This window comes from Narcine bancroftii, chromosome 3, assembly GCF_036971445.1.
Source record: "Narcine bancroftii isolate sNarBan1 chromosome 3, sNarBan1.hap1, whole genome shotgun sequence".
NCBI lineage: Eukaryota > Metazoa > Chordata > Chondrichthyes > Torpediniformes > Narcinidae > Narcine > Narcine bancroftii.
This window is the reverse complement of record NC_091471.1, coordinates 259,143,464-259,170,623: the sequence shown is the minus strand read 5'-3', so window position 1 is coordinate 259,170,623 and position 27,160 is coordinate 259,143,464. Positions and strand designations below refer to the sequence as shown.

The following is a 27,160-nucleotide window of genomic DNA, read 5'->3' as shown; positions in this document are numbered from 1 at the left end:
CACTTGGAGCATTGTGAATAGTTTTGGACCTCTTGGTTAAGAGGGGGTCTGCTGACTTCAGAGAGGGTTCAGAGGAAATTCACAAGGATGATTCCAGGAATGAAAGGGTTATCATGAGGAATGTTTGCTGGCTTTAGCCTGTACTCGTTGGAATTTAGGAGAATGGGGGGGGGACCTAATCAAAGCATGTTGAATGGCATGGACCGAATTGATGCGCAAAAGGAATTTGCGGAAGCCCAGCACACTGGCAAAGTAATTGATCCCATCCTACATTCCACGTTTTTTCTCAAACTTCACCCATGTAGCTCTGAAACATGTGGCATTGTAGAGAAATTCATCCCCAGGTTTCCTCTTCACTTGCAGTTAGCACATCAGGGTGGCCCAGTTGGCGTAGTGGTTAGTGATCGGGACTTGGGTTCGAATCCCGCATCGTCTGTAAGGAGTTTGTACGTTCTCCCCGTATCTGAACGGCTCCGGTTTCATCCCAACATTCAAAACGTACCGGGAGTGTAGGTTAATTGGGTGGCACGGATTTGTAGGTTGAAATGTCCTGTTACCGTGCTGTATGCCAAAATTTAAAATTCATCAACTTCAGTGGGATAATTCTGTGACTTTGAATCAAGCACATTTTATCTATGAAAATTTTAGGCCAAAAAAAGGACTGAAAAATAAGACTTTAATTATTCATTGCAGGTGTGAGTCTTTTCCTGTGTATCTGTTATTTCCGTGTGGGGGTGGGGGTGGGGAAGTACAGATTGACTCAGACGTTAAGTTGAGAATTGTGAAGTTGGCAGCCAAAGGGTTAACAACTCATCATATGAGAAGCAGAGGAAGTTTCTTTTATTCTGGAAGTTCAGGGAATTTCCGAACATTCAGTCGGGGTGGCACAGAATGAGAGTCGAAGCCGTCTTGAGCTGTGTGCTGTTGTGGGGGCTGGGTGAAGTGGTTGGGGGTCCAGTCTGTCGTTACCCCCCAACTCAGTGGTGCAGCACCTATCAAATCGCTAGCGCCTGCCAGGTATGTCCTCAACTCTTTACCTTGGATCAATTTTACAGTCTGGCTTCACTCCCATCAGTTTAAGTTGCAAACAAAGAATGGCTGGAGGAACTCAGCAATCAGAAACAGTCGTTCAGTGGTTCGAGCCAGAATCTTTTGTCAAGTGAAACAAAGTCTTCAGATACTGTGATGGTAGTAAACAGAAAAAATGCCGTAGGAACTCAGCCGGTCTTGTAGCCTCCACTGGAGGTAAATGTATATCACTGATGTTTCAGGCCTGAGCCCTTCTGCTCAGGCCTGGTGTAAGCAAAAAGCAGACAGGCAGGTATCTGAATAAAGATTGGGGAGCGAAAGGGGAAAGAATGGGGGTCGTGGGGGGTGGGTAGGGAGTTCAGACCAACAGACAAAAGGTGTTAATTGGATATGATTAGCGAAAAGATGAAAATTGATTTTTGGCTCTGAAAGGAGACGGGGTGGGGGGGGGAGTAGAGAGAGACAGAGCTAGAGGATAGGAGATGGGGGAGAAGATTGGCGGGGGGTGGTGATTAATGGAAATTGGAGATGTTGATGTTAATGCCATCCGGTTGGAGGGTGCCCAGACAGAAGATGAGGTTTTGTTCCTCCAATTTGCAGGTGGTTTCAGTCTGGCAGAGCACGAGACCATGGGCAGGTATGTCAGCAAGGGAATGGAACAGAGAATTGAAATGGGTGGCCACTGGGAGATCCACACTAATGCTCACAATGCAATCTCTCAGTCTGTGCCCAGTCTCTCTGATGTAGAGTAGACCAGAACGGGAGCAGCGGATGCAGTAGATGACCCCTGCAGATTCACATGGAGTGTGAAAGGACTGGATGGCGGAGAGGGAGAACATGTGGGGGCAAGTGGAGCAGCTATGGTCACAGGGGTAGGTGCCAAGGGGTCAATGGGTGGGGAGGGAGGAGTGGGTGAAGGACTCATGGAAGGACTGGTCCCTGCAGAAAGCAGAGAGAAGAGGGGAATATTTGTCTGGGATCACATAGTGGACTTGATAAAGGGTTTTGACTCGAAACTACTTCCGAGGCTGGACTTGTGGGCACTGCCAGCATTTCTGCCTCTCTATAATCACCAGTGGAAGGATGACAGACAATTACCACCTTCATTGATGTGGTAAAATTGAATCGTCTGTATTTAAATTGTATCTTCTCATTCATCTTCAAAAAGCAATTCAGAGTTGACCACATTGTTCTGGGTCACCCACAGGCCAAACTGGGTGAGGACAGCAGATTTTCTTTCTGGCAGGGTGTCAGTAGACCAGCTAGGTTTCTATGACAGTGTGACATTTCTTGGGTACCTTTTCTGATGATGACATTTTATTCTAGCTTGTTTTATTTGACGGAATTAACAATGTTTGTGGATCATGGAAACATGCTACAGATATCAGGCAGCATCAATGGAGAAAGGAACAAAGTTCATCTTTTAGTCTGATGACCCTTCATTTGATTACTAGTCTATTATGCTACCATTTCCAGAGAAACAGTTAGCCACCATCATGTCAACTTTCTATAGGAGCTCTATCAAGAGCATCCTGGCTAGCTTTATCACGAATGGTTGCTGCAGAGAAATGGATTGGAGGTCAATCATAGGACCATAACAGTGGCAGTGAAGATCCCTCCTGCCCCGCCTCCTCCACTCCATCAACATGATCTACCGGGATCATTGTCTGAAGAGAGCACAAGGCATCTTTTACCCTGCACACAGCATCTTTCAGCTGCTCCTGTCGAGAAAGGGGTGTCAGAGCGAACAACACCAGGCTGAGGAACAGCTTCTTCCTACGGGCAGTGAGAATGCTGAACGACAAAATGAACGACACATTCGAGAGTCTCATATTCATGAAACAATACTTATTTATTTTTGTATAGATGAATACTTGTCCTGCATATGTATTGTTTGTCTATATGTGTGGTATGTCTGGTTTTTGTCTGTGTGTTTTGCACTGAGGACCAGAGAACTCAGTTTCGACAGGTTGTACTTGTGCAATCAGATGACAATAAACTTGACATTCCTTTGTGATGATTTTTTTTTTGTAACAAACATCTAAAAGTGTGTGCACATGAAATATTAACTCTATTTTATCTTCCACATCACACCCCTACTGATATTGCTTGATCTGCTGTGTATCTTCCATAGTTTATTCACTGTATACACTCATGTAATCGCAGAATTTCTTGGACCACTTTTCCATGGGTCAAACTTTTGACCTTGGTAAGAACCTGCAGTGTTCAAGGCATCGGGAGCTCCGATGGCCAGGATCGGGTGGTAAGTCCACGGTTGGGATGGTGGGAGTTTGGTGGCCAGGGCAAGGATCCATGGTCGGGAGCTCTGGTGTGCAGGCATCCAGGGCAAGGGTCTGCTGTTGAGGCATCAGGAGCTCAGATGGGTGGGCAGTCAGGGCCAAAAATTGGTGGGGGGGGGGGAATAGTTGACTTTTACATTGGTCATAAGAAAATCATGTGATTTTTAAGCCAAAAAAGGTGTTGACTATTACCCGGGACTGACGATGAGTATATACAGCAAGTTTCAGATTTTCAATACCTACAAATTTTTTAATGATGTTTCCTTTCTGTTGTTTTGATGGGAGTGTTTGAAACATCATATCAAAGTAGATGTCAAGAAATGGAGTCTCCAGGATAAGATTTGTGCTAGGTCTTCTTTGGCTTGGCTTCGCGGACGAAGATTTATGGAGGGGGTAAAAAGTCCACGTCAGCTGCAGGCTCGTTTGTGGCTGACCAGTCCGATGCGGGACAGGCAGACACGATTGCAGCGGTTGCAAGGGAAAATTGGTTGGTTGGGGTTGGGTGTTGGGTTTTTCCTCCTTTGCCTTTTGTCAGTGAGGTGGGCTCTGCGGTCTTCTTCAAAGGAGGCTGCTGCCCGCCAAACTGTGAGGCGCCAAGATGCACGGTTTGAGGCGTTATCAGCCCACTGGCGGTGGTCAATGTGGCAGGCACCAAGAGATTTCTTTAGGCAGTCCTTGTACCTTTTCTTTGGTGCACCTCTGTCACGGTGGCCAGTGGAGAGCTCGCCATATAATACGATCTTGGGAAGGCGATGGTCCTCCATTCTGGAGACGTGACCCATCCAGCGCAGCTGGATCTTCAGCAGCGTGGACTCGATGCTGTCGACCTCTGCCATCTCGAGTACCTCGACGTTAGGGGTGTGAGCGCTCCAATGGATGTTGAGGATGGAGCGGAGACAACGCTGGTGGAAGCGTTCTAGGAGCCGTAGGTGGTGCCGGTAGAGGACCCATGATTCGGAGCCGAACAGGAGTGTGGGTATGACAACGGCTCTGTATACGCTTATCTTTGTGAGGTTTTTCAGTTGGTTGTTTTTCCAGACTCTTTTGTGTAGTCTTCCAAAGGCGCTATTTGCCTTGGCGAGTCTGTTGTCTATCTCATTGTCGATCCTTGCATCTGATGAAATGGTGCAGCCGAGATAGGTAAACTGGTTGACCGTTTTGAGTTTTGTGTGCCCGATGGAGATGTGGGGGGGCTGGTAGTCATGGTGGGGAGCTGGCTGATGGAGGACCTCAGTTTTCTTCAGGCTGACTTCCAGGCCAAACATTTTGGCAGTTTCCGCAAAGCAGGACGTCAAGCGCTGAAGAGCTGGCTCTGAATGGGCAACTAAAGCGGCATCATCTGCAAAGAGTAGTTCACGGACAAGTTTCTCTTGTGTCTTGGTGTGAGCTTGCAGGCGCCTCAGATTGAAGAGACTGCCATCCGTGCGGTACCGGATGTAAACAGCGTCTTCATTGTTGGGGTCTTTCATGGCTTGGTTCAGCATCATGCTGAAGAAGATTGAAAAGAGGGTTTGTGCTAGGTAATATGGAAATAAAATCAATAATATCACAGCCTCAAGATTCAGGGGAGTAGATTTAAGACGGAGATGAGGAAAAACTGTTTTTCCCAGAGAGTCGTGAATCTGTGGAATTCTCTGCCCAGGGAAGCAGTTGAGGCTACTTCAATAAATATGTTTAAGGTTCAGTTAGATAGATTTTTACATAAAAAATGGAATTAAGGGATATGGAGAAAAGGCAGGTGGGTGGAGTTGAATCAATGATCAAATCAGCCATGATCTTACTGAATGGCGGAGCAGGCTCGATGGGCCGGATGTCTGACTCCTACTCCTATTTCGAATGTTCTTACCTATTTCCAATAGGAAATGGACATCTGCATCAGTCTATGTTGAAAAGCTATAGATGTGGAACAGAAATCCGTGGACGGGGTAGCATGGTTAGTGTAGTGGTTAGTGCAACCCTACCACAGTGCCAGTGACCCAGTTCGAATGTGGTGCTGTCCGTAAGGAGTTTGTATGTTCCCTCCGTGACCCATTTGGTTTCCTTCGGGTGCTCCACTTCCATATTCCATAGGTGAACGGGAATTGGTTGGTTGACTGGTCATGTTGACTGGCCTGGGCTGGAAGAGCCTGTTACTGTGCTGTATCCTTAAATTAGAGCTTTCACAACTTGTGCAAGTCCTGTTTGGTGGGGGGGCAGGACATCAAAAATCTGAAATAAAAAGTAACAAAATTCTGGAGATTTACAGCAGGTCAGGCAGTGGAGAAAAATAATTGTTTTTTCGGGTCAATTAACTTTTGGTCATGTTTGCTCAGATTTTAGTCAAATGGATAAAGGTGAGTAAATGAAGCAATGTTCTCCATTGATCTCCACGGCTGTTGCTTGACATACAATATTATTAGGGTGACAGTGAAACTAGCCTGTGAGAAACTTTTACCATAAAGGAGACATCCAAATCAGAGGGGGTTAGAGGGGATCTTGGTGAAAATATCTTCACCCAGAGGGTGATTGGAATCTGGAATACTCTACCTGAGAAGATCATGGAGACAGGTACTGTCACCACATTCAGGGTTCACCTGCAGAAGAACATAAAAAATATGAGCAGGAATATGATAGGCTCATTTCCACCTACCTGCCTTTTCCCTGTATCCCTTAATTTTCCCTACTATGTAAAAATCTATCCAAACTTGACTTAAATAATTTAAGGGGTAGCCTCCACTGGTTCAATGGGCAGCGAGTTCCATAGATTCACTACCCTCTGAGAAAAGCATTTCCTCCTCATCTCTGCCCTAAATCTACTACTCTGAATCTTGAGGCTATGTCCCCTAGTTCTGGTCTTCCCCCACTAATGGAAACAATTTACCTCCCTCTGTCTCATCCATGCCTTTCATAATTTTATGTTTCTCTAAGATCCTCTCTCATTCTTCTAAATTCCAGTGAGTACAGTCCCAGATGACTCAATTGCTCCTTATAGGTTAACCCCCTCATCTCTGGAATCAACATGGTGGACCTCCTGGAGGAGTCACGTGATGGAGTAGTGGCTGGTCGAGTGGAACCAGACCTCTCCAGAGAAAAGAAAAGTTTGAAAAAACACAGCTCAATAAACATAAAATACAGGAAGAGAAAGATAAAGTTACAGAGAAGAGACAGAAGATGGCACCCAAAAGAGAAAAAGTAAGTATAACAGAAAAGGGAAGAAGGAAAATCACTGGAGAAGAAAGAAGAAGGCCTTACCTGTACATCGGAGCAGAGACCCACCATGGAGAGAAGCGGCCGATCTCCAATGTTGGTGAGTCCTCAGAGGAGTGGTATCCTCCCGACCGGTGGACTTCAAAATTGGCTCTCAGAGCCAAGAAGAGGTGCGTTCAGCTGGGGGAAGCAAACAAGAAAGAAGAAAAGAGTGGTGAGAAAGAGAATGAAGGGTGGGAAGAGGATGAGCGGCACAGGGCGACCAACAGGTGGACGACCACAGGTGGACGACCTGCGGCAGGCAACCGACAGCGGGTCGACCTGCGGCAGGAGGCCCAGCAGCGGATCAACCTGCGGCTGGAGGCCCAGCAGCGGGTCGACCTGCAGCAGGGGGCCAACCTGTAGCAGTGGGCCCAGCAGTGGGTTGAACTGCGGCAGGGGGCCAACCTGTGGCAGAGGGCCCAGTAGCGGGTCGACCTGCGGCGGAAGGCCCAGCGAGGATACAGAAGCAGAGAAGAAGACAACACATACATAGATACAGACACAGAAGAAGAAGACCAAGAATTTCAAAGGAAAGAAGGTAAAATAGAAGGACAAAATTTAGATAAAGCTTTTTTGAAGAAAAATGAGGTCATTAAAAAATGGCGATCATTAGAATTTAGTTCAATCAAAAGAAAAATGAAAAGAGCTGAAGACAGAATGCAAAGCTTAGAGTTGGTCATGACTGAAATAGGGAAAAGAATAGAAAATGTGGAGGAACGAGAAGCTGTTGTAGAAATGGAGATAAATGATTTAAGAGGGAAGTTGGAAGAGAGCGGAAAAAAGAATTAGAGACACAAGATTTATTGTCACAAAAAATTGACGTATTGGAAAACTACAGTAGGTGAAACAACATAAAAATAGTGGACCTGAAAGAAGGCAAAGAAGGATCAGATATGAAGGAATTTATAAAAGATGGATCCTGAAGGTGTTGGGAACGACAGATTAACATGAAGAAATAGAAATCGAAAGGGCGCATAGAACAGTAGTACCGAAACTGCCACCACATCAAAAACTGAGATCCATATTGGTAAAACTTCTAAGATATACGACAAGAGAGAACATACTGGAGCAGGCAAGAAAGAAGGTTAGAGAAGACAATAAGCCGTTGGAATAAAAGGGACAAAAAATATTTTTTTTACCTGGACATAAGCTTTGAACTTTTAAAGAAGAGGAAGGAATTCAACATGGTAAAAACAATCTTATAGAAGAAAGGTTATAACTTTATATTAAGACATCCAGCAGTAATCAAAGTATTTATTCCTGGGGAATGGAATAGACTGTTCTCTGACCCAAAGAAAGCCCAAGAATTTTCTGAACATTTGCAGGACAGGAGAAGAGAGGAGGAGGAGTGACAAGAAGGATGACCGGCAAGAAAATATACAAAAATATGTAAAAATATAAAGTAAAGATAGTGCATGTATAAAGATTTAAAGATGGATAAGAGAAGGGGCGAAAAAAGAGAGCGCTTTGTTATATGTGTAGGAAAATAGTGTTCTCTGGGGGGGGGGCTGGGGGTGGGAGAATAATGGTCACTGCGAAATCGGTTGATGCTTGCGAGTAAGTTCACAAACTGAATGAAAAGGGGAGTTGTGGTTGCCGTCAAGGGACAAGGGCAACCCAAGGAGGGGAGGTTCATTTGGGGTTAAAGGGTTATTGCTTGTGGGGATTGTTGGGGTATTTCATGTCTTAAGCGCATTGTCATATATTGAGATTATAAAGGAAAACTTAAAAAACGTTAATGGAAAAAAGGGGGATGGAGGTGGTGAAGAGGCGGAAAAGAAGTGAAAATAAAGATATAAGATGGCCATGTTGGACTATATCACTATAAACATTAATGGAATATATAACCAAGTTTAAGTGTATCCCATTGTAAAAAAAAAACCATATAATTTGAAAGACAAAGTTACAGTGTTTGAAAAAACCTGGGAACCATATATGGAACATAACAGAGAGAGCAGGCCTAGGACCACCACCACCTAAAATAATTGGAAGATAAACACGATCAGATTTAATGTGTATAAGTAGATGATGCGTCTTTTTTATTTGTATTCCTTTTGTATAAAGATATTGTTTTATTGTATTTTATATGTTCAATATTTACTGTTTTTGGAGGGGGAGGGAAGGGGGAAGGGAGGGATGGGGGAAAAAAGAGAAAATGTTACTGTAAATATTTAAAGAGATGCATCTGTAAGTATATTGGTTGATATGGTTCATAGTGCGGTAAATAAAGAATTACAAAAAAAAAACCTGGTGGACCTCCTTTGCAACACCTCCAAGGTCAGTGTATCCATCCTTATGTAAGGAGATCAGAACTGCCTGCAATGCTCCAGATCTGGCCTCAGTTGCAGCATGACCTCCCTGCTCCTAAATTCAATCACTCTGGCAATGAAGGCCGATATTTAATTTGCTGCATCTGCAAACTAACCTTTAGTGACTCACATACAAGCGCTCCCAAGTCGTTCTGCGCGGCAGCAGGCTGCAATCGCTTGCTATCTAAACAATAATCTGATCTTATAAAAATAAGTACTTGAATTACTGTGGGGCACAGAAGGCTGGCAACTGCTGGTGAATGGGATTAGCATGACTGGGTATGATGGGGTCCACAGATTTGGGGGAACTGAGGGATCTGTTTGTTTCCTTGCTTTTTTTTTGTTCTTTTTCTTGCTGAACATTTCAGGTTCAATGATTGACTGCAACGGCTCTGTTGTAGGTGGTGCACCACTGTTTGGAGACCAAGCAGCTGAAGGTATCTGAACCTGTCCACATCAGCCTTTACTACGAGTGTCTCTGTGAAGGATGTCGCGGTTTCCTTGTGCTTCAGCTTTTTCCCACCTGGCTGTTGCTGAATGAAGTCATGAACGTTACCCTTGTCCCATATGGAAACACAATGGTAAATGTTGGTTCCAGCTAATGTACAGCGGTTTGATGTCCACCCGGTAATTATATTTTCAGTCCAGCATGACCTGAATTTGGTAAAAAGAATGAGGAAGTCTCAAGTTCTGCAGAAAATGTGATTGAAGCCAATGCATAAAATTGCTTTGTCTCTTCAAATTCATCAAGTGACATTCCATCCAAAGTGGCTCGTTTGAATGTGGGCTGGCCCAGTTATGAGAAATAAAAGTCCATCTCCTTGCCTCACTCCCTCATCATCACCCTATACTTAGCCAATTGAACAATGATACTTTGACCTTTCGAGGCCCTTTTTGGATGTTGTTATCAAATATGATTCCACCAACCCCATTAAGTAGCAGGTTCCTAGCCATGAGGTCTTGTCGTTCCCTCTGAAGTGTCCTTAAAGAGGTCCCTAATTCGTTCAACTTGGGGGTGGGGGGAGGGGGAGATGTTTGGGTCCCCAAACCCCGTCATTCCATCTCGCTGTGGTCCCCTCTGGCACTTCAACAGCAGAACTCTGGGTTTGGCTAAGGCAACGAATGAGGATGTATTCCTGACCATTCACCTCCTTGTTTGGCAACAGCAGGAGTTGACCAGGCCAGGCCCCTCTGGTGGCTTAGATCATTGAGCCATCTGTGAAATCTAGGTTAATCCTGATGGGCCAAGGGGTGAAAACAGGTTTTGAAGAGTGCGGGGTGACTTGACAAGATCCTGAGAGGTCTTGACAGAGGGGAGATATTCAGAGAATGTGGAAGAATCTAGAACCAGGGATCTCTGCTGAAAATTAAGACATAGCCTATTTCAAGCAACAAAATGGTACAAAAATTTCCCAAGAGAGTTAAGTCTTTTAACTTCCTTAAGCTACAGTGGGGAAGGTTTGTGAATATTTTTAAGGCAGAGGATGGAAAGATCTTGATAGGCAATGAAAAGAAAAGAAATAGGTGCAGATGCAGAGTTAAGATCACAAGGTAATCTTATTAAATTATGGGTTACGTTTGAGGTGTTGAATTCCCTTATATTCCTAATTTCTGGTCATGAAGGTTGATTTCCACCTGCAACCGTGGAGAGTGGCCATTTTGACAAAGTCCTTGATCTGGGTTTCTCTGTGGTGTTTGAAGAGGTTTGGCCGTCCCTGAGACCAGAGGAAGTGCAGCATTCAAGCTGAATCAGCATGACCCACACTTAACCCACTTCTGCTTTCAACTTCTATTCTCATCGTTCGAGGGAGTTTCCTTTTTTTTAAAGAAAAGTCTTCATGGGCATCACAAAGTATATCTGTGCCTTCTCTGGGGTGATCTGTCCAGAATGAAGAGAACCATCCAGATTTGGCCCCCAGATCGCTGATGAATAAAGAGGGCCAACGATGTACTGATCGGGTGGGATTGATGAGAGGGCAAGGTGTATCGAGTGCTAAAAGGAGGAAATGGTCCCTTTCCTTTCCCAGAGCACGACCTACCTCCTGTCATTTCCTCCTCGTCACCCCATACATTGCCGCCTTCACTGTGATACCAGCGCCCTCTCCTCCAGCTACGAGCCCTCCCTGAACTCCCTTGTACTGTAATTGGGGGAGGAATTGGCATTTTCTCTTGTGGCACTGATTTTGGTGAGGTGAGGGAACAAGGTTTTGCCTCAGCTCTTTATTGGGTGACATTGGGCTCAGGTGTCATCTCCTCATTAATACTGTAATATTTTGTTTCTCTCCACTGCAGGAGAGAAATGAAAGCGGGAAGTGGATTTTCAACTGTCAGCATGGTCAGGAGGAATGTACTGGAAACATGATTGAGGTGCGTGGTAGATTCAAGCAGGAATGAACAGTAGGCGATAGATTGTGGCCAGCGTATTCCACCTTGCTCCCCAAAGCTTGCTGTGAGACTGCTTTGATCTGTACTTCCTTTGATCTGAGTCCAACTTCTCAATTTCTCTTAATACACAATAAAGGCTGGAGGAACTCAGAAAGTCACCCCTCCCCCCACCCTGTCCATAGGACCTGCTGAGTTCCTCCATTATGTTTGTGCATTTACTGTAAAGGTCCTAAAAATCCAGACTGCTCGAGGATTGGGTTGGTCCAGATTTTTGGATTTTCTGGATTCTTGGACAGTACTTATAAAATTCAGATTTAAGGAGAATAAAGAAGAGATGAACAGGTAAATTTTGATAATTTATTAACAAAACAATTTTTCATGTGAAATACAATGTACAAAAAGAAAAATTATTCTTTCATTTCTGCGACTTCTGTGTATGTGACGCTCACACACACACACACACACACACACACACACACACACACACACACACACACACACACACACACACACACACACACACACACACACACACACAAGCCCACTTAATTAAAAAAGTTTGAAGATTCTCTAGAAGTCCGGATTCTGGGGTGGTCCAGATAACTGGCATCTGGATGTTTGGACTTCTACTGTACTATAAACAGGACAGTGTCTGCAGACTGTCTCATTTCTCTATTTTTCTCTCAATTTACCTCTTCATCCATCTTGAACTACTTGCCTTGGGAACCAATTTTTTTTGCCTGATCCCAATGACCTGCACCCAGTCCATACCTCTCCCATCCATGCACCTGTCCAATTTCTTCTTAAATGTTAAAATTGAGCCCGCAATCTCCACTTCAGCTGGCAGCTCGTTCCACACTCCCACCACACTCTGTGTGAAGTAGTTTCCCTATGTCCTCTGGATGGTATCTCACATACCCTCAGTGGAAAAAGCCTATCTACATTAATCTGTCTAACCCCCTCATAATTTTGTATATGTCCATCAAATCTCCCTTCATTCTCGTACACTCCAGGAAATAAAGTCCTAACATTTCCCTGTAACTCAGTTCCTGAAGTCCAGCAACATCCTAGTAAATCTTCTCTGCACTCTTTTCATCTTATTGATATCCACCCTGTTGTTAGGTGACTAAAACTGCACACAATACACCAAATTTGGCCTCACCAATGTCTTATACAACTTCACCATAATATCCCAACTCCTGTATTCAATACTTTGATTTATGAAGGCCAATATGCCAAAAGCTCTCTTTACAATCCTGTCCACCTGTGACACCACTTTCAGGGAATTATTTATCTGTATTCCCAGATCCCTCTGTTCTATAACACTTCTTCTGCTATTCTTGACTACCAAGCACTCCTCTTGCCATCCACTTTGAGACACCCCTCGATAAACTCATTGAGGCAATGGATATTACCTTCTCACAAGCACCTGGCCCATTCTGCTCGCACACTGATCCTCTCACCCCACGTGCCAGCAGGACGCTGACAACCTTCTCTTCGATATCAGCCAACTGTCCCTGTGGACCCCATCCATGCATCAGCTCACACCACCCCTCCAGAGTGATTGCCTTTACCATCTGTGATCCCATTGCAGACCATGATACAGCCTGCTTAATATAAACCAGCTGATGGACTGGTGAAGTCTCTCCAATCCTTTTGCTTCTTTGGAGTTTGGCTACCAAACTCGGTAGTTACTTGTCACTGAATTCTAGCGCAATCCACATTTGCAGCTTCTCCAGCAGTCTCTCCGTTTACAAACCCCCTTTCTTTACCCACCCTTCTTGCGCCTGAATGCGCCTGAGATTGAGTGATCCCGGAAGCTAAGCAGGCTCAGCCCTGGCCAGTCCTTGGAGGGGAGACCGCCTAAAAACACAGGTGCTGTAGGTTTCTGTGAGGGGCGCTGGATGAAGTGATGACTCCCTGTAGACAAAAATTAAAGAAGTTCGCTTAGGGCACATTCCAAATATAGTTTTATGTGACAATAATAAAACCTTTACCTTTATTCTCTATCACTTTCTCCTCCACAACAATGCCTGCTCCATTCTTATTGAAACAGGGCATCTCCAAGCAGTGGCCAGGACTACACTGATACAGCTGGTGTCTACAAAGAGCTTACTCTCCGGCTACCATAAGATCAGTAGGAACAGAAGAAGACCATTCAGCCCATCGTGTCCGCTCTGCCATTTCATCATGAGCTGAACCATTCTCCCACTCGACCCACTCCCCTGCCTTCTCTCCTCAAGAACATTTTCTGCAAATGTGCCCTCTTCCCTCACATACACTGACTGCACCAATTCCACCTTGCCCTAACCTCCCTCTGCTTATTAGACAGTGCTGGAGAGCAGAATTTTTCTCCAATTAAATACAGTAAAATCCTGTTATCCTGAATTCAAACAACTGGCAAAAAAAATCACAGAAAATAAATTGGTAAAAAAAAATACAAAAGTGTAAAATTGGTGCCCCCGGTGATTAGTTCACCAAACATGCAACACATAATCTCAATCAACCAGCAAATTCACTTATCTGGCATCTACCAATCCCCTTAGGTGCCGGATACCGGAGGTTTTACTGTGTTGGGAAATCAAAGCTCCCCACAGTCCCTGTTCTCCACCTACTGCCTCCATCCCTCTCTGAGAAACCAGTTTAATTGTACCATCTTTAATGTCTGTGATGTGTTGTGGTAGCAGCAAGCAGACACTAAAGACTACTACAGGCTTTATTCTGCTAAAAGTCTGCACACACCAGTTTCGACTGTGGTGGCTCCCAAGTGCCTGGCTCAGGAGGGGCGGGCTCAGGCTTATATTCGGGTCAGCTGATTGACAGCCGGCCAGGTGGTCCTTCTGCAGGTACAGAGATTGCCCCCTGCAGTCACCTAGTGGTCATATCACCACAGTGTCATATTTGACTTGAAATTCCTGTCCCATCCATCAGAATTTCCCCTTTCATCTTTCTGCCCTCTCCCTGACATGTGCTCCTCTTTTCCCTGCCCCCTCTCTCTCTCTCTCCCCCAATTCCTGTCTCATGTTTTCTCCACCGCACCTCTCCCATTCATCCTCTCCGACCTCCTCTTCTTTCTCCTAAGATGCTGAATTTTTATTTTCCTAAAATAGTTATTTCCAGTTCATTTTGACCAATCATTTCCCAGTTTGGTAAAATGTGCCTTGATCCAGTTTAAAACCTGTAATCCCACTATTTCAGTCTTTACCCTTTACTAATTCTAGATCAATTATTACCACCAAAATGATTTTCTACCCACCTCCCTTTCTGTAGCTCCACTTTCTAAATTTTGGAACAACAACTTGCAAATTGGATTTGTTACGTCGTGATTAAAAAGATTCTCTGCTCTCTGCACATCTTAAAATGCTGTTGCCCCAATTAACATTAGGGGACTTTTACACGGGCACATACTTATTTCAATTCAATTTCCTCATTGACCCTTCCAACACATCAATGTATTACAAAACCTATTCAATGGACATTAAAGACATCACTTTATTATTAGTGTGGTGTGGTTATCTTAACAGTTAGCACCCAGGTTCAAATCTGGCACTGCCTGTAAGGACATTGTATGTTCTTGTTTTGGCTGCATGGATTTCCTCCGGGTGCTCCAGTTTCCTCCCACCCTTCAAAACGTACAGGGGTTGAAGGTTAATTGGTGTATTTGGGTGGCACAGGCTTGTGGGCCGGAAGTGCCAGTTACTGTGCTGTAGGTCTAAATTTGGATTTAGAATGTATAAAGAGCATTCAATGTAACTAGATATTTTCTGTTGGGAACGTGTTTAGTTAACTTTGAATCTAATACCTAGTATAATGTTTGAGTTGATGGAACATGGTTCAAGCCTTCTGCTTACCAGCCCGCGGACCCCAGAACAGCTGCATTCTGCGGCTTACCACCGAGGTGTTCCTGTCTGCTGCAGGTGCATGTACCATCATTATCGCTGTACGTGGCTTGCTTCACCAGCGTTTTGTTTTTCCCCTTGCAGGCTTGCTTGATGCACACTCTCCAGAATGTCAAGCGATTCTTCCCCATTATATTCTGTATGGAGTCGGCACCTGATGTGATTTCAGCTGCTCAGCTGGTGAGTGTTTGACGTGTGTCACAGCCATTACCTGGCCATTCTTGCGTCCCCCTCAGCCGCCTTAAACAAGCAACAGGGAGAACAAGGGTGACCATGTACGATCATGCATGTTTAGTCTTTTTGTATAAATGTGAGGTGAGGTAAGGTATTCCAAATATTTTAAAATGTAAAAACTAGAACCAGGGAGAGCTGATTGAGCCTCCCTTGAATGTTCTGCTATTCCATAACCCAGGGCCACAGGGATTGAACCTCATGTCATGGATCACAAAAAGATTCATTACTGTCTGGGAGGAAAAATTTCTTCTTCTCAGACTTGAATAGCTGACTCTTTTATTTTGAGATTTGCGAGCCCCTGGTTTTACATCCCCCAGGCAGGGGAAACATCAATTCTGCATCTAGCCTGGACACAACAGTCTCCATGCATGATAAACCACTGTCCCCAGAATCAGTTCAACCTTAGTTGAGCTGATGCCATAGCTGAGACTGAAGAATTCCAAAACAAGGAGGGTTTCTAACCAGGGGTGGGGCAGGTGTGGCTGATAAATTAGGTTGGTTTGACTGGAAGTGGGGAAGCATTTCAGAAATAATTATAAAGGCTGCCTGATCAGAAGCTGAAGAGTCAGGCAATCTTAACCACACCGTCAACTAGCCAAATCCTACCATCAAATGGGACTTCAGCAACTCGCTGCTCTGTATCCCAGAACACAGCACTGAGGGTCAGCACCTTGCTGGGCCTTGGAAACAGATACAAGTTGGCTGCTGGGGATGTCAGTGAGTGCCTGGTAACTTGAGTCGAGGTGGGAAAATCACTGTGAAGCATTTCTCAGTATACAGGTTCCCGCTAGACACTCAGTATACTCGTTACCTTTCTCTTCTCCCTACTCTTGGCCATCTTGCGCACCACCCTCCACTTCCTTTCCCCTTCCACACTTCAACCATGGCTGTGTCACCCCTCATTCATTGATTAATCCCACCACCTTTTCTCCATCCCCATTGCCTATCCCTTTGAGCCCTGTCAGCTCTTCTCCAGCTGTAGATACTGGCAGCTGCCATGGAAGACTGGGGGGTGGGGGGTGGGAGTGGAAATCAATTGCCAGAAGCACAGGCCTGAAGTATTTTGTGAAACTTCCAACTTCCTCTATTCTCCACAGGGTTTTCACTGACCCCACTTCCCCTTTCACCCAAAACATTAGTACTATGGCCCACCAGAATGAAAAATGGTGCTTCTGCATTCAATGCTAATGTCAGCATTGTGTCACCAATTCCTGAAGCCATTGGCCGAGACCCAATGGTGAAGACTGTGCTGGGAAACTATACCTCTGACCCTGAGCTGAGAATGTATGCAGAAACCTATTGCTAATCCATGGGCTCTGCTGAGAAGTAACATGCCCCGTGCTAGAGAGAATAGGGAATGTTACTTCTCAGGTGGGCCCTGAGGAATGTGGCAGAACACAGGGATCTGTGAACACTGGAAGTAGTGTCTCTCATTGATAGGGTTGTAAAGAAACCTTTTCGCACATTAGCCTTCATAAATCAGAGGACTGAGTACAGGAGTTGGGGTGTCTATGCTAAAGTTGTATATGGCATTGGTGAGGCCAAATTTGGAGTATTCTGTGCTGTAATGTTCTATGGTTCTAGAAGTGGAGGGAGCAATAACCTTTTTAAAGTTCTGTTTTGAAGTTACATCTCGATTCTGTCATTCCTACAGTGTCTAAAGGTTTACGAGCCCACTGTGGACTGGACTGAAATTGAAAAATGTGTAAATGGCAACTTGGGAAATAAGCTGATGCACCAGAATGCAGAACGAACTGAGGCTTTAAACCCGCCCCACAAATATGTCCCCTGGATCCTGGTCAATGGGGTAAGATGGAAAACCACCACTGTTGTCACAGCAACATCCTGCCTCGAGCCAGATGCTGCTCATCTGAAACCGAGCAGAACCAAAATGTGGGAAATAGAAGTTCATGCAGCATCTATGGAGAAAGAAACATAGTTACCTTTTTAGGACGATACCTTTTCTTCAGGCCTGTGCTTTCCGAGTTTCCCATCTCCACTGCTGCCTCAATTGGAGAATATTGCCATTTTTCTAAAGTAACGCATCTGAAGTTAAACCAGCAAGTGGAAATCTTATGATGTTCAGCACAGAACTGACCTTTTGCCTCAACCTGTACTGGTATTTTTGCTCCACTTTGTTTCTTCATTTAACTCTCTTCTCCAATTCTTGCCCACCCTCTTCTTGAATGCAGCCAAACCATTTACCTCTTTGCAGTGACTCACCACTAGTGAAGTCCTTTGGTCTGAATTTCCTACTTATCTGTAACCATCTTATCTCTATGAGATCCCCCCCCCCCCCGCCAGATTGTTTTCTCCGTGTCATTTTTCATTTTAAGATACAGCACGGTAACAGGCCCATTCCACCCCATGAGCCTGCACTGCCCAAATCCCCCCATGTGGCCAATTAACCTACTACATCTTTGGAAAGTGGGGGGGAAACCGGAGAGCCCAGAGGAAGCCCACGTGGACATTGGGAGAACACACACACTCCTTGCAGACAGCAGTTGATACAAACACGGGTCGCTGGTGCAGTAGTAGCGTTGTGCTGACTGCTATGTTGTTATCACCGTAAGTTTAGAACCAAATTTGCTGCTGTGAATATTAAAAGGGCCAATTTCATATTTTATCCTTAATTCCATTTGATGAGGTGCAGTGGAGTTGGAAAATAATTCTCTATGTGAAGCTTAGACTGACTTTGTTCGATCTTGATCCCTTTTACAGGTACACTCGAAAGAGTTGCAAACACAGGCTATGACATCACTCTTTAACTTGGTCTGTAATACTTACAAGGTGAGTAACTGATCAACGGTGGTTACATCTCAAATAGGAGCTGTCTCACTGCGAAAAAACACAAATCTTGGAGAAACTCAGCAGGTCAAACAGTAGCAAAGGTGAAGATACATCACCAATGTTTCGGGTTTGAGCGCTTCATCAAGGTGTAGGGGAACATGAGGGATGTCCGAACAAAAGGGGGGAGAGGGGTGGGTGATGATAGGTGCGTGGGGGGGGAAACACTGCAGGGGGGGGAGGACTACCTGGACTACTCGTCCTCACACCCTGCCCCCTGCAAGGACTCCATCCCCTTCCCTCAATTTCTCCATCTCCGTCGCATCTGCTCCCAAGATGAGGTTTTCCAGTCCAGAGCCTCTGAAATGTCTGTCTTCTTCCACAAACGTGGCTTCCCCTCCACCACTATTAACTCGGCCTTCACCCCCATCTCCTCCTAACCACCCCTGCCCCCAGAAACAATAAACGCAGCATTCCCCTCGTCCTCACATGTTTGTCCATGGCCTTTCATACCTCCCCACCCTGACCTCCAACAGATTTGAGGAACAACACCTTATTTTTTGCCAGGGCATGTACATTGAGTTCACTGCATTCCACTAATCAGCTTGCTTTTTCCTCCCTCCCCCCACTTAACTAGTTATTCCAGTTCCTACTTCCTTTCTCTCTCCACCTAGCCTACACTCCCCCCACCCCTTCTTAGTGTTTCTCCCCTCCTCTCCACCTATTATCTCCCACCTTCACCACCCCCCTCCTTTTGTTCGGACCCCCACACACCTCGATGAAGGGCTCAAGCCTGAAACGTTGGTTCTGTATCTTCACCTTTGCTACATAAAGGCACTGTTTGACCTGCTGAGTTTCTCCAGCATTTGTGTGTTTTTTTTCACTTAACCACGGTGTCAACAGAATCCTGAGCTTTACCAGCTCTCTCACTGCAGTAACCACACCCCCCCCAACCAAATCCTCCAATAAAACCATTAAGCAAACCCTTAGTAAATTAATTAAAGAAGAAATATTGTTTCTTCGAGAATAAAATCACAAACTCAAGAACATGGGGAGATTATTAAGGCTTTAATGTAGCAAAGAAGAAATGTGTCCTCTCTATAAACATTGGATCTATTTTATGAGACATGAATTTGTCCACCCAGGATACCAGTCAACCCCTTGATGAAGGGCTCAAGCCTGGAACATCAGTTTTGTATTTTTACATTTCCTACATAAAGGGCACTGAGCTTCTCTGGCATTTACTTCAACCGTGGTGTCTACAGATTTTCGTGTTTTACTTCCCATCAGTATTGACCCTTCAGAGGGTAACGCAAGTTTGACTCGGTGAAGCAACTAAAAATTGAAATTCAAATAATTAAAATTACTTGGGAAATGTCACTCTGAAAGCTCTTCCTGATGATGGAAGAGACAAGATTCATCAACTGAGAGATGGCAGCGAGTAGTAATCAGGGCTGTTCTGGCCATGTTCAAACTGATACCCTTCGACTTCAGGCTGCCTGTAGTCAATATTGAGGTCTCCTGCAGCCATCCTCTCCTGACCTCATTCCATTCATTTTAACCTTTCCCTGTAACTTAGTTCCTGAAGTCCCGCCAACGCCCCTGTAAATCTTCTCTGCAGTCCTTTCAATCTTATTGATATCATTCCTGTAGTTAGGTGACATAATTTAGCCTCACCAATGACTTCTACAACTTCACCAGAACATCCCAACTCCTTTTCTCAATAGGATTTATGAAGGTCAACATGCCAAAAGTCCTCTTTACAACCCTATCTACCTGTGACACCACTTTCAAGGAATTATCTGTATTCTCAGATCCCTTTGCTTTATCGCCCTCTTCATCCTATAATGAATCTCCATTCAGGAAGTGATTTAAACATAATTGAAGCTAGTGCTCCAGTATTTGTTGGTGACCACTAACCACATCAGAGAGCAGCAACCATCATCAAGGATCCACACCACCCAGCACACCCTCTGTTCTTGCTGCTACCCCTCCACTATCAGATTCCTCAACGACAAACTCAATCAGGACTCTTACTTTTGCACTTCATTGATTTTATTTAAAAAATTCTCTCTATATTGTACAGTCAGGCTCTTACTTTCCACATTGAATTAAGGGTAGCACAGTTGGTGCAGCAGTTAGCACAACACTATTACATCACCAGTGACCCGGATTCAAATCCGGTGCTGTCTGTTCTCCCTGTGTCTGTGTAGGTTTCCTCCGGGTGTTCCGGTTTCCACCCACCCTTCAAACGTACAGGGTTGAAACTTTGTCAGTCAATTGGGTGGATTGGCTTGTGGGTCAACTGGGTCTGTTACCATGCTGTATATCTAAATTTAAATTAAATTAGTTTTATTCTGTATTGCAGTCAGTTTGTTCACATTTCTTTCTTTGTTTACATTTCTCTTTTGTATCTGTAACTTTTCTTCAGTACAGTTCTTTGTACTACCGATAAGTAGAAATTCTGCCTGACCCGCAGGAGAAAGAATCTCAGGGTTGTAAGTGATGTCATATCTGTACTCTGACAATAAATCTGAACGTTGAACAAAGTTCGAGTTTACTAACAGGACTTTGATTTTCCCCACAGGGAAAGAAGCCACCAGTTTGCGGATTATCCGAAGGAAGGAGCCCATTCCCCGATGCATGACTGTTTAGTGGCTCCGCTAAAATGAGCGGGCTTTCAGTTTAACCTGCAGGTAGATGGGATGGGAACATTGCAAAAGTGACTGAAGACCTCGTCCAATCTGTGGCAGCTACTACTAACAAACACTCGGCAGTTACTTGCTGGGTCCTCTGTAATACAGCTCAGCAGTGATCTGAAGCTGGTTCCACTAAAGATTGCAATCTTTATATCCCAAACTCTGTGAAGGACTTTATAAAAGAAATACTGCTTCTTTGAGAATCAAAGTACAAATTCCTGAATGTGGGGAGACTATCAAGGCTATAATGTGATCTCTCTTATCAAAGAAAGAACATGTACAGGGGACTTCCTCTTGCTGTTGAATTGAAACTAAATTAAATGATTTTAGTTAAAGTTTGATCTGTTTTATCTTTATGGGACATGAATTTGTTTAAACAATACACCAGTTCATATCCTTTAGACTTGACACAAAGCTGGAGAAGTTCAGTAGGTCAAACAGTACTCTATCTTCTTGTCTTTGGCTTGGCTTCGCGGACGAAGATTTATCGAGGGGGTAAATGTCCACGTCAGCTGCAGGCTCGTTTGTGGCTGACAAGTCCAATGCGGGACAGGCAGACACGGTTGCAGCGGTTGCAGGGGAAAATTGGTTGGGGTTGGGTGTTGGGTTTTTCCTCCTTTGCCAGTGAGGTGGGGTATAGAGCAAAGATAAAGATACAGAACCAAGATTTCAGCAGTCCATTAACATTAATCCTCCCTCTCACATCCGCATCGACATCCAGCATCACTCACCTCTACACTCGGGCCAATTTAAAGTGGTTGGTTAACTGACAACCTGTTTGTCTTTGGAACATAGGAGTTATACCAGAGCGCCCAGAGGAAGCCCATGTAGTCGCAGGGAGAACACACAACCTTCAATTGAGGTCAGGGTAGGGGAGTCACGTGATGGAGTAGTGGCTGGTTGGGTGGAATCAGCCCTCTCCAGAGAAAAGAAAAAAAAAGTCTGAAAAAACAGAGCTCAATAAACATAAAATGCAGGAAGAGAAAGATAAAGTTATAGAGAAGAGACAGAAGATGGCACCCAAAAGAAAAAGTAAAAATAACAGTGAAAAGAGAAGCAGGAAAATCACTGGAGGAGAAAGAAGAAGGCCTTACCTGCACGTCGGAGCAGAGAGCCACTGTGGAGAGGAGTGGCCAATCTCCGGCGTTGATGAGTCCCCAGAGGAGTGGTGCCCTCCCGACCAGCGGACTTCAAAAATGGCTCTCAGAGCCCAGAAGAGGTACGCAAGTAAAAAAAAAAGTTAACACCGATGAGAGGAGGACTCAGCTGAGGAGCGGCCAGCTGAGAGATGCCCAGTATCAGGGTGTAGAGCTCGTCGAAAGAATCAAAGACTTGCTGATCCAAACCAAGGCTTTTATTAGCAAAAGATAGGAGCTCTTCACAGGTGGCCGACCAGTCCGGAATGATCCGACCTGGCTAGGGACACAACCCTTTAAGGCCCAGACAGTAGGCGTGGCTAAGCTCTCAGCCAATCGCTGTAAGCACAGTCTAGATACTGTAACGATATACATTGGTGATAGATCTGTACTGTCACATTCACCTATTCTTGGAGAACTGACCCTGGAAAAAAAACAAAAAAAACGAGGGAGAGAATGAAAGGAAGGGGTAGGTTAAGGACTGTAGCGGTCAGGGGGTCTGACCATCCGGCGAGACCGCCGTGGTGCCGGGATTGGGGTCGCTGGAGTGGTGTCGCCAGCGGGCTCGTCGGGTGCGACCGCTCCTTCGCTCAATTCCCCAGTCGTGTTGTCGGCAGGGTGGCCTGGGTCGTTGGGGTGCTGTTGGTCCTTCTGTTGCGGCACGGGGCCTGGGGAATAAAGAGTTTGAATGGGATAGTGGCGGTTGGGCTTCACACGAGGCACTATGTTTGCTGGCGGCCATTTTAGACCTACAGACTGCAGCAAAGTGGCCGTTTTTAAGGCATTTCTGGCACCTGGCTTTTCTTGCTGGGCATTGGGACCTGCTGTGCTTGTCCCTCCCGCAAAAATAACATTTTGGGTTCACGGGGGCAGTGTAGCAGCAGCCGATAGGCCGTCAGGGGTAGGGTAGAAGGGCACTCTACTCACATCAGAACGTGGGGTCCAGTCCCTAGAGAACTCGTTGGACTTTAAGGCTGCATCCTCCATTGTGATTGCAATCCGGGCCACGTCCTCTAGTTTTTCTACCCCTTGCTCGAGCAAGCGCAGCCTCACTTCGTTCAATCGGAGCCTGGCCACATAGGCATCCCGGACGAGGTCGCTAGTGATCTCGGCAGCAGTTTTGTCAACACAGTTACAGTCCTTGCCCAACGCCTTTAATACTTGTAAATATGCCCTGCTGGACTCGCCGGGCTGTTGCTTCCTCGACGCAAGCACGAGCCGGGCATGAACTCTGTTCACCGGTTGATCATGCAGTTCTTTCAGTACCTTTATGGTCTCATTCTGGATGTTCTCGTGGACTCTCAAGGTTACCATAGACAGCAATGCTGTTAGACACTGGTTATCCTCCTCCATCCAAATGAATCTCAGGAAGTTTTCAAAGTTCAGCAGCCAGAACTTAAAGGCTTTGAAGGCTGTAGCTGACTGTGGGTCGATGTCAAGTTTTTCTGGCTGAGTCAAACGCCCTATCCCTTTCAAAAAAATTCTTTTTTCTTTTTGCTAATAAAATTGTAGAGCTTGTCGAAAGAATCAAAGACTTGTTGATCCAAACCAAAGCTTTTATTAGCAAAAGACAGGAGCTTTTCACAGGTGGCCGACCAGTCCAGAATGATCCGACCTAGCTAGGGACACAACCCTTTAAGGCCCAGACAGTAGGCGTGGCTAAGCTCTCAGCCAATCGCTGTAAGCACAGTCTAGATACTGTAACTATATACACTATATACATTGGTGATAGATCTGTACTATCAGACGGGGCGTTTGGCTGGGGGAAGTAAAGAAGAAAAGAGAAGTGGTGAGAAAGAGAATGAAGGGCTGGAAGAGGGTGAGCGACAACGGGGCGACTGACAGGGGGACGACCTGCAGCAGGGGTCCCAGCAGCGGGTCGGCCTGCAGCAGGGGCCCAGCAGTGGGTCGACCTGCAACAGGAGGCCCAACAAGGATACAAAAGCAGCTCACCAGAGAAGGATGAAGATGCACAGATACAGAGAAGAGAAGAAGATGACACAGACATAGATATAGACACAGAAGAAGAGGAGGAAGAAGACCAAGAATTTCAAATGAAAGAAGAAGGTAAAATAGAAGGACAAAGTTTAGATAAAGCCTTTTATGAAGAACAAATGAGGTCATTAAAAGAATGGCTATCATTAGAATTAAGTTCAATCAAAAGAAAAATGAAAAGAGCTGAAGACAGAATGCAAAGCTTAGAGTTGGTCATGACTGAAATAGAGAAAAGAGTAGAAAATGTGGAGGAACGAGAAGCTGCTGTAGAAATGGAGATAAATGATTTAAGAGGGAAGTTGGAAGAGAGTGAAAAAAAATTAAAGAGACACAAGATTTATTGTTACAAAAAATTGACGTATTGGAAAACTAAAGTAGGCGAAACAACATAAAAATAGTGGACCTGAAAGAAGGCAAAGAAGGGTCAGATATGAAGGAATTTATAAAAGGATGGATCCCGAAGGTGCTGGGAACGACAGATTCACATGAAGAAATAGAAATCGAAAGGGCGCATAGAGCGCTAGTACCAAAACAGCCTCCACATCAAAAACCGAGATCCATATTGGTAAAAATTTCTAAGATATACAACAAGAGAAAATATAGTGGAACAGGCAAGAAAGAAGGTTATAGAAGACAATAAGCCATTGGAGTATAAGGGACAAAAATATTTTTTTACCTGGACATAAGCTTCGAACTTTTAAAGAGGAAGGAATTCAACACGGCAAAAACAATCTTATGAAAGAAAGGGTATAACTTTATATTAAGACATCCAGCAGTACTCAAAGTATTTATTCCTGGGGAATAGAATAGACTGTTCTTTGACCCAAAGAAAGCCCAAGAATTTTCTGAACATTTGCAGGACAGGAGAAGAGAAGAAGAGGAGTGACAAGAAGGATGACCAGCAAGAAAATATGTAAAAATATAAAGTAAAAATAATGTATATGTAAAAATTTAAAGATGGATAAGAGAAAGAGAAGGAAGAAAAAAGGAGAGAGCTTTGTTATAAGTATAGGAAAATAGTGTTCTCTGGGGTGGGGGGGGCTGGGGGTGGGAGAATAATGGTCACTGTGAAATCGGTTGACGCTTGCGAGTAAATTCGCAAACCGAATGGAAAGGGGAGTTATGGTTGCCGTCAAGGGACAAGGTGCAATCCAAGGAGGGGAGGTTCATTTGGGGTTAAAGGGTTATTGCTTGTGGGGATTGTTGGGGTATTTCATGTCTTAAATGCATTGTCATATATTGAGATTAAAAAGGAAAACTTAAAAAACAGTAATGGAAAAAAAGGATGGAGGTGGTGAAGTGGCAGAAAAGAAGTGAAATTAAAGATTTAAGATGGCCACGTTGGACCATATGACTATAAACATTAATGGAATATATAACCAAGTTTAAGTGTATCCCATTGGAAAAAAAATCACTTATAATTTAAAAGACAAAGTTACAATGTTTGAAAAAACCTGGGAACCATATATGGAACATAACAGAGAGAGCAGGCCTAGGACCACCACCACCTAAAATGATAAGAAGATAAACACGATCAGATTTGATGTGAATAAGTAGATGATGCGCCTTTTTTGTTTGTATTCCTTTTGTATAAAGATATTGTTTTATTGTATTTTATATGTTCAATATTTACTGTTTTTGGAGGGGGATGGAAGGGGGAAGGGAGGGATGGGGGGAAAAAATGAAAATGTTACTGTGAATATTTAAAGAGATGCATCTGTAAGTATATTGGTTGATATGGTTCATAGTGCAATAAATAAAGAATTACAAAAATAAATTGAGGTCAGGGTTAAACCTGCGTCTCTGGCTCTGTGATTAAAAACACAGCAATCCCTTACTAATCACAGAGCAACGATGGCATAGGGGTTACTTATATGAGTGGAAAGAAAAAGTTTGAAAACCACTGATCTAGAAAGATCTCCCTAGAAACGTAAGGGGAGCCTACAGGAGTTCACAGATCATCTTTGGGGTCTGTGTGAACAATCACAAGGAGAATCAATATCCTCTTTTAAACTGCAGCATCTGGGTAGCCCTGCTGGGGCCTGGGTGCGATTACTGGGGCATAGGTGCTAGAAGCACCTTTCAAATTGCAGGGAATCGACCTATTAAATTGCCGACCTGGCGATTTAAGGTGGATCCCACCCTCACAATGACGTGTCACGTACTCACCAGAAGTACTGCTGGATATTCAGATGCTGGCTGCCTAGTGACACTGTGGTGCGGCAAACAAACACAAAACTTGGGAAGACTGTACTACAGGCTTAAAGTTGAACACCAGGTCTGCATAGCATCTGGTTCCATGTGCCTGACTGATTTAGGAAGGGGCCAACTCTAGTTTTTATATGGACAGTGATTGACAGCTGGCATGGTGGGGCCAGCTCCCAGGTTGCCTACCTGCAGGTACAATGGTTGCCCCCTGCAGTAGGCTGGTAATAGTGCGGGCTATAGTAGTGGATGTATCACCACAGATGCATGCAAGCAAGCGCTGACGTCACTGGAATATGCGGGTTGGCCATTTTCATTTTCAAATCGCCTGTGGATGTAACCTAGGTAACTTTAACTGGGTTCCCTGACTACCTCTGAGGTAGCTCAGGGTCCCAGTTGGATTCCGAAGGAGTTGACCGGGTCAGACCCTTTCTAACTGCCGCTTAACTGGGGCACTAACCAGGCATTTACACAGCAGTTTGAAAGGGCCTATTGATTTAGAACCTTCATTGACTAGGATCAGTTCATTTAACATTTAAAAAAAAAATGTCAGTAAAGCAATCCAGATTTGGGACTAAGTGTGTCTAAATCTTTGCACTGGGATTTCCTTTGAGATCAAGTAGAGAGTTTATGCTGTTTGTATTCAGAATCAGTCACAACCCAAGTCAGAGCTGAAGGCTCTTTGAAGTCTTGTTTTTGATGTTGGAAGTGTTTATTATTTTTAAGATCCTTGAATCCCTTTTGGTTTGGAATTTGCACGAGTTTAAGTCTTAACTTTTCCAAAATAAGATGTAACCTTGAAGTGTAAGTAAATTACAGAGTACTTTCAAAATATTACACCAGATTGTAATGTAATTGCTTGAATTAAAAGCAATGAATAACTGTTCACCTTCTTGTTTTATTCAGTTATCCGTCACCAGAAGAAATCTAAAGGCACTTTGTAGTTGAATAGGT

General features: G+C 44.5%; 1 protein-coding gene across 5 annotated transcripts; it reads left to right on the top strand.

Moving 5' to 3' along the window:
- The first annotated feature begins 769 nt into the window (after positions 1-769).
- On the top strand, positions 770-21,205 carry LOC138758587 (gamma-interferon-inducible lysosomal thiol reductase-like). 5 transcript variants are annotated; one of them, XM_069927752.1, is made up of 7 exons: positions 777-1,017; positions 9,268-9,303; positions 11,159-11,233; positions 15,235-15,330; positions 17,039-17,191; positions 18,106-18,174; positions 20,759-21,205. In XM_069927752.1, exons 1-7 carry the CDS (start codon positions 892-894, stop codon positions 20,816-20,818), a joined length of 615 nt encoding a protein of 204 aa, XP_069783853.1. In that variant the 5' UTR covers positions 777-891; the 3' UTR covers positions 20,819-21,205. The 5 variants fall into 5 exon arrangements, with proteins under 5 accessions (XP_069783854.1, XP_069783852.1, XP_069783853.1 ...); XM_069927755.1 differs by having other exon boundaries at positions 784-1,017; positions 9,268-9,447; XM_069927753.1 differs by lacking the exon at positions 17,039-17,191 and having other exon boundaries at positions 770-1,017; positions 9,268-9,447.
- Positions 21,206-27,160: the final 5,955 nt, after the last annotated feature.

Coding starts and splice junctions, on each gene's coding strand:
- LOC138758587 (XM_069927755.1), top strand. CDS start 892: ATGAGAGTCGAAGCCGTCTTGAGCTGTGTGCTGTTGTGGGGGCTGGGT. Junction 9,448..11,158: donor TCCCATATGGAAACACAATG/GTAAATGTTGGT, acceptor TCTCCACTGCAG/GAGAGAAATGAAAGCGGGAA. Junction 17,192..18,105: donor CCTGGATCCTGGTCAATGGG/GTAAGATGGAAA, acceptor TCCCTTTTACAG/GTACACTCGAAAGAGTTGCA.